At 56.2% G+C, this 11030-nt stretch overlaps 2 protein-coding genes across 2 annotated transcripts; one reads left to right on the top strand and one right to left on the bottom strand.

The window, feature by feature from the left end:
• Positions 1 to 2641: 2641 nt before the first annotated feature.
• MONBRDRAFT_8117 (uncharacterized protein) lies at positions 2642 to 7682 on the top strand (the record flags this gene model as incomplete). Its single annotated transcript, XM_001745541.1, has 8 exons — positions 2642 to 2739; positions 2862 to 3008; positions 3110 to 3422; positions 3729 to 4205; positions 4325 to 4436; positions 4871 to 6494; positions 6642 to 6825; positions 7242 to 7682. The coding sequence occupies 8 exons, from the start codon at positions 2642 to 2644 to the stop codon at positions 7680 to 7682; spliced, it is 3396 nt and encodes a 1131-aa protein (XP_001745593.1).
• A 1251-nt stretch (positions 7683 to 8933) lies between these two features.
• Positions 8934 to 10819, bottom strand: MONBRDRAFT_8118 (uncharacterized protein; the record flags this gene model as incomplete). Its single annotated transcript, XM_001745693.1, has 2 exons — positions 8934 to 9518; positions 10643 to 10819. The coding sequence occupies 2 exons, from the start codon at positions 10817 to 10819 to the stop codon at positions 8934 to 8936; spliced, it is 762 nt and encodes a 253-aa protein (XP_001745745.1).
• Between the last annotated feature and the right edge of the window lie 211 nt (positions 10820 to 11030).

The following is an 11030-nucleotide window of genomic DNA, read 5'->3' on the forward strand; positions in this document are numbered from 1 at the left end:
GTGTGTGTGTGTGTGTGTGTGTGTGTGTGTGTGTGTGTGTGTGCTCATTGGGGACCCAAATGTTTTTCTTCTTTTTTTCCTTTCTCTCCTTTCTTTTACGCTCCATTTTTTTCCCTTATTTCGCAGTATTGCCCGCTTTTGGCCCTCGTTAAAGCAAAAACACAAGACGGTATGCCTTCCTGCCTACCATACTTGCTTGTGCCAAACGGAACGAAGTTGTGCTTGCTGGATCCACCCACTCAGCTATCAATGGTCCTGGACGACAGATCGTGGTGCGCACCCTAGCCGACGGCTGCGCCGTAGCTGGCAAACACGACACCTGGCGTGTGCGCATCAAGAAGCTCTCTGACCAAGACCCGGTGAGTTTCTCGATGCCCGTTCACTCCATGTCCGGCACAGTATTGGAATCATCCATGAACGTATTCTTGGCACCTCACGACTGGTCGTGCCCTGGCATTTTCACCTCTCTGCGGTGCTTTGGACTTTGGTTGAATTAGCCTCTGAAGCCGTTGGAGCTGGCATTGCGTTCATTGGCAGATGTGCTCAAGCCCACAATCGAGCACCAGGTCAAGCGTTACAAGCAGGACATGAACGTGTGGCGGCGTGCTGCAGCGGCCAGGGGCAGTGCAGCATCAGAGGGCGGTCATGGTGACGATGGTGATGGTGATGTAGGCAGCAGTGGTGATGGCATCACCATCCTCCCATCTAGCCTGGTAGGTGGCACCCCTGTGCCGCCTGGATCGCTGGCGCGCGCCGCTGCTGCCATCGTACCTGCCGGTGAACTGGATGGCACGGAAAGTACCAAGCCTCTCCGGTTTTACCGCTGGCCCGCAAGCATAGCTCAACAGGTGCGAGATTTTCTGTATTCGTAAGGGCCTTGCTGTGTGGAGGTGCAAACGTCATTCAAGCTCACTCCAGCTTCCGCTCGATACCATGTCTGCCACCTCTAGGCACATCAAATGAATAAGATGGTTGAGGAGGATGCCCAGGTCCAGGTTAAAGCCGCAAAGGGACAGCCTGTCACGGAAAGCAACAAGAATGTGCGACTGAATCGGACGCATTTTGTCAAGTGAGTATTGTTTTTGTCTGTATGCCAAAAAAAAAAAAAAAAAAAATTATAATCAACACTCATTTGGCGCTCGCGTTCTGCCCCGTCCATCATCTGCTCCTTGGCCGTGTTCTTGTGCAGGGAATTCATGCGGGAGAACCTGTTGCCACTCTGGCCACGCGGCTGGATGTCGATTCACACGCTGCAACGCGTTTTCAAGACGGGTGAGGTCCCTAGCCCCGAAGATCGGCGGGTGCGCGGCCCGAAAAAGCAGGCCAATCACGAGCCCCCACGAGCCAAGCAGACTGGGTCTGACGATTCAGCTGCCAAGGTTGCACGGAGCCACCTGACGACGACGCCCCCAGCCTCATCCCCGGGACCACTCATGGAATCTGGCTCTGTGAAACCCACGTCACCCGCAAGAGTTGATTCGCAAAAGACCGAGGCTTCAAAGGATGATCATCTCAACGATCGACGCGCACATCTTGGCTCCGAGCAGCAAGGTGGGCCCGAAGAAGACTCGGCTGCAACGGCCACCATAGGTCATCCAGCAACGAGCCCACCCACCCCCGCGTCACCGGGACCCCTCATGGAGTTTGGCTCTCTGCAAGAATCATCCCCCGTCCAGCTCAACTCACAAGAGACGGACTAAGGCGATGATGTCAAAACGATCAGAGTCGATTCAACCACGAGCAAGCTTTCCTTGCCGTTTTTCTGTTTTGTGTTTTTTTTGACGACATGAGTGACGCTCAGCTTCCTGATTGACATGTGAATTGAAACGGTTGGAATCAATGCAGCCTTTCTCCTCTGGGCCTGTGCTCTTGTCCTGCCGCCGCCTATCCAGCAGCGACTCTCACTGATCTTCCGAATCACGGATTATCTAATCTCCAATCTCTCTTGATCTCTTATTCACCTCTCCCTTTCTATTCCCTGTCTTTCTGTTCTTGTGTCATTATGTTCCTCTCTCTCTGTCTCTCTCGCAGACTCTCTCCGTGTCTCTGTGTCTCTGTCTCTCTCTCTCTCTCTCTGTCTCTCTGTCTCTCAAACTCTCTCTCTCTCTCTCTCTCTCTCTCTCTCTCTCTCTCTCAAACGCTCTCTCTCAAACTCTCTCTCTCAAACGCTCTCTCTCAAACATTCTCTCTCAATCTCTCTCTCAATCTCTCTCTCTCAAACTCTCTCAATCTCTCTCTCTTCTCTCTCTCTCTTCTCTCTCTCTCTCTCTCTCTCTCTCTCTCTCTCTCTCTCTCAAACTCTCTCTCTCTCTCAAACTCTCTCAAACTCTCTCAAACTCTCTCTCTCTCTCTCTCTCTCTCTCTCTCTCTCTCTCTCTCTCTCTTCTCTCTCTCTCTCTATCTCTCTCTCTCTTACATTTCCTCCTCCACGGGGAAAGGGGCAGTTGCTTGCTGCGCCTTGTTGAGTGGCGACGGCGGGTTGGAGGACGGCGCTGTGGTGGTGGGTGGGGGTGAGGGGGAGTGTTGAAGAGATAGATATACGAGGGTTTGAGGGTTAGTGCACACACTAGCGCGTTGGAGCGAGGCGATTGCGCCGTACATGGAGAAGAGTCTCTGCTATCCTTTGCTTTGATCTGGCATCATGGCAGTGGCCTGGAGTCGACTGCTGTCTTTGTTGCAGGCTCACCGCTTCAAGAGCTCAGCGGTGCTGGCCCTCGTGGCTCTCATTGCCGTCTGGCAGTAAGTTTTTTCGATCTCACCTCCTTTTGCCTCTTGGAGGTCTTGTTCAGCCTGTCCCCCGCCCCCGCCTTCCATCCTTTCGCCCTTGCCCTTACTGACTCAACTGGCGATTCCACTTGTAGGCGCTCTCAGCGATCTCGCCGTCTCAACGGACGAGATGGCGGACGCTCCAAGAAGAAGCCAGCTTCGGATGAGCGCCAACGTCTGCCCAAGGCCACTATTGCCGATCTTCTCAAGATCGTCTTGCCCTCACTCAACTTTCAATCCGGGTAAGCAAGCGATGACTGCTCGTTGGGCATCACATCTGAACCAACTCCCGACTGGCCCGGCTCGCCAACGCTCACGCAGATCAAAATTGCGTCCCCTCCAGGAAACACGTGCTTGCCCTGGCAGGCTTTTGCCTGGCCAACACTCTCCTTTCTGATCGAATTGCTCGCCTCCAAGGCGCCATCTTCAAATCCATCTTCACTCAGAACATCCCCGTCTTTGGCCGTCACATTGTGGCAACCATTGCGCAGCAGCTCGCCATGGCCAGCCTCACGAGTGGCATCGACTACCTGGTCAAGATGATCGCCAATCGCTGGCGCGTCAAGCTCTATCGCCACGTACATGCCCTCTACTTCAAAGGTCTCACTTATTACAAGCTCTCCTTTGTCGACAAGCGCATCACTAGTCCCGAGGAGGTATGCGTGACCCGTCGAAAATTTCACATCGACCCGCCGCTGACACCCCGAACCCAAGCCCGCGCACCCACCGGTACTTTACCCCATGCTGATTGTGCATTGCATACTCGCGCTAGATTTTGACAAGCGATGTGACTGAGTTTTGCGATACCCTGGCCGGCGTTACTCGCGATGTACTCAAGGTCTGTCCAGTAGCAACGTTGCATTGCAACCCCTGCTTGCGTTTTTGGCCCTTCGACAAGAAAATCCTCGTGCCGTCCTTGGCCCCTACCTGACCGTTGTCCCATCTCGCCTCTTGGTGTGTAGGCGGTCCTGGACGGCAGCTTTTTTACCATGCGCTTGGCGCAGGAGACGTCCATGGGCTGGTCCATGGTGACCTGGGCCTACGTGGTGTCGGCCGTTATGATTGTGCGCTCAATCTCACCGCCTTTTGGCAAGCTGCACGCCAAGCGCGGGGAACTCTCTGCCATCTTCAAGCAGGCCACCTCGCGCCTGATTACACATAGCGAGGCGATTGCCGCCCTGGCCGGCGAGTACCGCGAAACAAAGATCATCTCAGATGCATTTCGCGCCCTCAACAAGCACATTGAGCATCTAATCAAGACACAATGGACCTTTGGCATGGTGGAAGACTTTATCACCAAGTATTGCGCCTCCACCGTGGCCATGATCGTCATTCTGGGTCCCTTTTTTGGTGGCACCCTGCGTTCAGACTACACGCCTGCAGGCAACGCTGCAACTCTGGCTCGCATGCGCTACGTCACCTCCGTGATCATCAACCAGGTACCACTCCCTTCGGTCCTGTCATAAACCATTCGACCTTTGCTACTCCACGCCGTCGCCACTTTGCATTTGTTGAGCGCCCTTCACGCTCTCACACTTTGTCTGGACCTGAAACATAGCTGACGGCAATCGCAGGCCTGGCGCGCAGCCTGCGCAAAATCATGCAGCTGCAAGGTGTCTCCAAGCGTCTGGGTGGCATGGAAAAACTCTTGAAGCAACTGGGTGCCGCCGGTAAGCCTTGACGCTCGCTTTTCAGCAACTGGCGCCGACCCCCTCTGCTCTTTGTTTCACCTGACGGCGGCGGATAGACTCGGAGGAGCAGCAAGCTTCGATTGAAAATGGCGACGGCATCGCTTTCAAGAATGTTCAGGTCGTTACGCCGACGGGGCACACGTGCGTGAGACTGTGCTGTTGTTGTTGACGAACGTGGTCCCGGCCTGCAGCCTTACTGTTTGTACTCACCGGTTCGCCCCTATCCGTGCCATGATGAAACAGTCTTGTCGAGTCGCTTTCCTTCCACGTGGATGTGGGAACAAACTTGCTCATTTCTGGACCCAACGGTATGTGGCCCACGCCTCGCTTTTCTTGCCCGCTTTTCTTGCCCGCTTCTGCTTCGGTTTGCTCCTTTCTGCCCGGCGTGCCTGTGCTCATCCCTGTTGCGACAGGTGCTGGCAAGTCGTCGATTTTCCGCTGCCTGGGGGCCCTTTGGAGCATCAAGCAGGGCACCATTGTCAAGCCTGGCGGCGCCGAAGCTGGTCTGCACGATTCTGTGTATTACCTGCCCCAGAAGCCCTACAACGTGGTGGGGAGCCTGCGCGAACAAATTACCTACCCCGCCACCGATGCCGCAGTCATGGCGCGCCTGACCGACAGCTTGCTTGAGGAACTCTTGGCCTTGGTTGATCTAAGCCATCTGCTCTCCAACCAGACGGACGAGAACGTCAACTGGGAGGAAACGCTGTCCCTGGGAGAGACCCAACGTTTGGCCATGGCCCGCTGCCTCTTCCACCAACCTCGCTTTGCCATTTTGGATGAGTGCACGAGCGCTGTGAGTCACGACATGGAACGTCGCTTGTACGAGCTCTGCGCCAAGTACAACATCACGTGCATCACCATCAGTCACCGGCCCGCCTTGATTGCCTTCCACGACCTCAAGCTTGAGCTCGATGGAACCGGCGGGTATCTGTTGGAACGTATTACTCACGACGGCGCCACGGGCCCGACCACGCGCTTGCTGTCCCACGGCCAGTACCGTGACGATGCCGGCGGTGAGTCAGGGGCTGAACCCACCACCACAGACTTGCAGTCCAAAGATGATAGTCAAGACGACAGCGTCGTGGAGGATATTTACAGTGCTGCTGTTGCTGCTGATTTTGCCTCCCTGCCCGACCCGCGCGCCATGGTGGAGGACATTCCCACGCCCACGCGTCTCCTCAGTTTTCTGCGGCACTTGGTCCCACGCTTTGCCGATCCGGCCTCGAGCTATCTTTTGGCATTGGTGGGCGTGGTGGTTGCCCGAGTTGCCTTGTCGGATCGCATCGCGCGCCTCAATGGCGACACGGTGCGCTTGTTGCTGCTGGATGATCTGCGCGGTTTTCAGCGCCTCGTGGGCGTCAGTCTGGTGCAGTGTGTGGCGTCAGCCGTCATGGCCCCATTGCTGCTGTACTTGACTCGACGGCTCTCCGTGCTCTGGCGTGAGCGTCTGCACAAGCGCTTTTTCGAGTTATTGGTACAGCACAAGGCCTTTTACAAGCTTGTGCACGTCCACCGCGCGGTCGACAACATCGACCAGCGCCTGACAGATGACTTGGAGCGCTTCTGCCTGGACCTGGCTGGCACGTTTCCGGATATTGTCAAGCCCATTGCCGATATTGCTTGGTTCAGCTATCAATCAGTGACCCTGATTGGGACGCAGCGCACCGGACTACTCTACCTCTACGCCCTGGGTGGTCTAGGTTTGCTTCGTTGGATTGCCCCCGACTTTGAGCGCCTGGTTCAAGAGAAGGCGTCTCTCGAAGCCGCCTTCCGATACGTGCAACTACGTCTGCGCACGCATGCTGAGTCAATTGCCTTTTTCGGTGGCAACGAGCTTGAGGCCTCCATCGCTCTTAAAGCCTTTGATCGCTGCATCGCCCACACTGAGCTTTTGAACAAGCAAGAGCTGTGGTACAACGTGGCTGACAACTGGGTCGTCAAGCAAATGCCCTCCATTGTCACCTGGGGTCTTTCACTCCTCTATGCTCGCCATGTCTCGCCGACCGCAGCGTATCAGCTGGATGTCGTGCAAGGGTGGGTTTCGCACCCCCTCAAATACTCTTCACGCGTCTCCCCATTCATTGAACGCCTGCTTCTATTGCTTCTTGCCCCGACTTGACAAATGCGTTTTGTTTTGTTTTCGGGGCCTACTGCTCTTCTATTTTGCTCTGGTTTCAATAGCGGTGAACTGGGTCACAACCTACGCTACGTTGCCTCGGCCGTGTCCCATGTATTCCTGGCCTTTGGAGAGTTGCTGCAGTTGTACAAACACCTACAAAAGTTGTCTGGCTACGCCAAGCGTCTCACCGAGCTCGAAGACATGCTCGTGGTGCTTGCGACCCCGGATAGCTCCCAACTAGCTCTGGTTTGAATCAACGTCCAACCCTAACTATGCCCCTACTATGCCCACTTCTTTACTCGATGTGAGATGCTCATTGCAGAATGTGTCGCGGCATAGGTTGAGAATGCCGAAGACGAAATTGTGTGGAAGCAAGCTAGCATTGTGACACCGACAGGTCACTGCCTGACATACCAACTCAACTTGAGCGTCAAATCCGGCGAGCCACTGCTCATTACCGGCCCCAACACATCGGGCAAGACTGCTTTGTTCCGCGTGATTGGCGGCCTCTGGCCCTTGCGTGAGGGTCTCCTACGCCGCCCCGAACCTTCAACTGCAGATCGGCTGTCGAAAGTGCGGTATCTGAACCCGCTCACGCGTCTCATGCCAGATGGCGGCTGTGTCTCTCAACATGCTGGTTCATTTTTTCCGGGCTGGTGTAGGTATTCTTAGTGCCGCAGCGGCCCTATTGTGCACCTGGCAACCTGGCAGATCAAATCACGTATCCTCGCAAAGCAGATCTGATGGATGCAGAGCAGATGGCGCTGCTCAGCGAGCTGTTGGCCAGCGTCCAGTTGAGCTATCTGGTGGAGCGCCAAGGAGGTTGGGCAACTGAGGATAAATGGGAAGACGTGCTGTCTCTAGGCGAGCAGCAGCGACTGGGCATGGCTCGTCTCTTCTTCCACTGCCCCACCTTTGGTGTGTTGGACCAGTGTACGGATGCCGTGTCGGTTGATGTGGAGCGCGAGCTGTACCGCTTGGCCAAGATGCGTGGCATTACGATCCTGACCATCTCGCAGCGCTCGGCGCTAGTTGATGAGCATTCGCAGGAGTTGCGCCTTACGGGCCACGGGCCCTGGACTGTGCGGGCCCTCACATTGTAAATTCGTTATCCAGCGCTATCCGAATGTGCGCAGCGCTGCACGATCAATTGAATCCCCCACACTTTCCGATTCTCGATGTATGCTCTTATAAAACGCTTATTTGTGTTCTGCAGCGTCATCCTCGTCATCATCTACGCGGGCGACGTGTTCAGAGCCGACGAGGGCTCCACCAAGTGCCAGATTTCCGCTCTCTAAAGTACCGCTGGTTGTGGTGCCTCCAACGTCGTCATCTTGCATGAGCAATTGTTCACGATAATACGCAACGCGCCCGCCATGTTGCGCCAGCAGCTGGCCATCACACTCGTTGTCCAAGCAACAGTATAGGACGGCGGTCAAAAAGTCCATTTTTTGAGTCAGGGCCGCCTGCGCAGCCGAGGGCAATGCCTGCGTGCGCGCCCTAGGATCGAGATGCATGGGTGAGTGGGCACACCAGGAACAAAAGCATTGAAAGGAGAGCTGGAACACGCACGAGGGACACGGGCATCATACTTGAGCAGAGGGGGTAGGGAGGGTAAGAGCTGGCAACATGCAAGGCGAGGTCGTGTGCAGATGGGACAGACAAGGCCATGAAGCTGCAAAGGTTCTTGGGCCGAGGAGATGGCCTTGACGCAGCCATGCTCTGAATACCTGCAGTATAAAATGGATCATGGGAGGAGGTGGCTTTTGAGTGGCCGGCAAGTTGGGCAGGTGAGGAGAGACGAAGCACCAACCTAGCGATGGCGTCAGGGAAATGCTCGCGCCAGGCGGAGAATCGATGAAATGCCGTGTCCCCGTGCAAAACCTCAGTCTCTTCGTAGTCCTATTGAGGGAACCAGATTGAGAAGGATAAGCTTCGGCCAGGCTGAACATGAGGCGTGTGGCACCTGTGTATGGATGGGTGGGAGTGATGGGGTGGGACCGATGGGGTGGGAGTGATTGGGGCGGAGGCAAGTGAGCGTGTCAACGCCTCCTCGCCTCTTGACTGCCAGTCGCAGAGTCTCATGTGCGTGGAGGGAGTTAAAAGCACACGCACTTCACGCTCAGCGCGAAGCCCCGTTTGGCCGAGGTCGGCGTTGGAGGCTGAAGAAGTTTGCGTCACGCTGCCGTTGGCAGCTTCGTAAGCGGCGAGCAGGCGCGCCACATGATCGTCGGTGGCAACTGGTGCAGACCCCGTGTCAGCTCCAGAAGAGGCATCGTGCTCCTAGACGCATTCGGCATTGAGAGCATGGAGCATTGGGGTGCGCGGTGGGTTCGCCATGTTGCGCCCAAGGGTCAACAGACCTCGTAAAAACTAATGTTAAAGCCGGTGAAGATGTGGGCGTCGGTATCAATGTAATCTGGGATGGGGTCGTGCTTGACGTTGCCGTGTCCATGTGGGAGAGCGGCACGAGCCGTACGGGCGGCTTGATGCTCAGACGCGCGCGCCTCGGACTTTTGCAAGAGGTCCTCGAGAGTGCTGTGTTGGTTGTCGCTAGCAGCGGCCTCCTGGTTGCTGTCATCAAAAGTCCAGCCGTCGGCAGTACTGCTGGGATCGCTGGTCCCGAGACCCCAGTCATCGGCAGCAGCGTGGCCCCAGTCTGAAGAATCAGCAGTGGTGGCGGCAGCGGTGTCATTGGTGGCAGAAGTCGTTCCCCAGTCATCTGCAGCAGCAACCCCCCAGTCTGATGTTGAGGCGGGAGCCGCTGCCGGGCCGTCAGGAGCTGCAGCCGCCTGTGTGACTTCAGCTGGGTCGTTGGGGTCTGGCGGCACCGCGGCTACGCCACGAACGAGCCAGCAGCGCTCTGGGCAGTCCGGATTGGGACAAGCGAGAAGATAGAGCACGCGATGCAGCGGTGAAGCAGCGTTGGCGCAGTATAACTGCAGAGCAAGGTGGGATCATTCCATGAGAAGTGACCGGGGGAGAGGAGATGGCAAGTGGGAGTCGCGAGCAGCGTCATCAAGTGGGATTGGAGCGGCGGAGAACAGGACAAGACCTGGAAAACGAGGCCACCCCGGGTTGCGCACTGAGAGCAATGGGAGAGCGCTGAATCGGGTCGCTCATAGAGCCAAGCCTGGTTTGGTGGTTTGGGACGAGGAAGGTAAAGCAGCCACGACATGAGACGAGATGCAGCGCTGGTCTGACGGGTTGAGGGTTGTTCCGGGCCTTGGGCAGAGCTAGGCCGAACCGGAGCGCCACCGAGCTTGCAGATTTCAAAGGCAAGGGGGTGGAGATCATCCTTGCGACTCAGCTTGGAGCTCAGGGCCACCACCTGTGGCGGTGAGGTGGCAGAAGGAGGGGGCATTGTCCTGAACCGGGTCGAGGATGGAGGATGAGAAGAACAGGACGGCGGGGAGAAAAAGGCTGGAAGGAGGAGGGGAAGATGAGGGGGTGAAATGAATCAAGAAGGCTGGATGAAGGGAGCAGAAAAGGAGCAGCAGAAAGGTAGCAGCAGAAAGGGAGCAGACAAGTCAACGACGAGCGCCGGAGAGAGAGGAGGAGGGAGGGGGGGAGGAGGAGGAGTTGGAGCAGGAGGAACAGCAGCAGGAGGAACAGCAGCAGGAGGAGGAACAGCAGCAGGAGGAGGAACAGCAGGAGGAGGAACAGCAGCAGGAGGAACAGCAGCAGGAGGAGGAGGAGGAGGAGGAGGAGGAGGAGCAGCAGCAGCAGCAGCAGGAGGAAGAGAAGGAGAAGGAGTAGCAGCAGCAGGAGGAACAGCAGGAGGAGGAACAGCAGCAGCAGGAGGAACAGCAGGAGGAGGAACAGCAGCAGCAGGAGGAGGAGGAGGAGGGTCGGGCACGCGGCGGTGACGGGGAGCTCGGACCCCGAAATCGACCAATATGTCAGATGTTTTGTAACAAGGTGTTGTAGACAAGTGTTGACAACAGGTATTGTCGCGATGTCGCAATACTTGAGGGTAGGCGGCGTAAGCAGTGAGGGAGAATGGTGTGCGCAGGGGGTATTACAAAACGATGTCGCAATAATGGGGTCTTTGAAACGGTACATGTTCTTCATTTCGTAATAGTGCATTGTTTCCTGGAGGCTGACTGTCCTGGGAATGCAATCCGTGGTGCGGCGTCGCCTGGCGCAACCGCACGCCTTGCTTGCCGGGTGCAAGGATACCCATGGTTTCTCTGCCAACGTCACCGCCACTGGTCGTGGAGTGATGCATGCCCGCCATCTTCCCGTGACACAACCCGATACAACCCTCCTCCGATCATGATTGACCAACATCCAAGCATCCAAGACTGCTGTGCAACAGTCACGCAATCTCATCAATGAGCTCAGCCTTGGACCCGCAAATGTTTCAATGAGCGACGGAAGTTTACACTATGCTTGTTATTCAATCTTCACAAAGCTGATAAATCGCTTCATCAACTCGCTTCGCACAC

Source organism: Monosiga brevicollis, genomic scaffold (assembly GCF_000002865.3).
Source record: "Monosiga brevicollis MX1 MONBRscaffold_9 genomic scaffold, whole genome shotgun sequence".
Taxonomy (NCBI): Eukaryota; class Choanoflagellata; order Craspedida; family Salpingoecidae; genus Monosiga; species Monosiga brevicollis.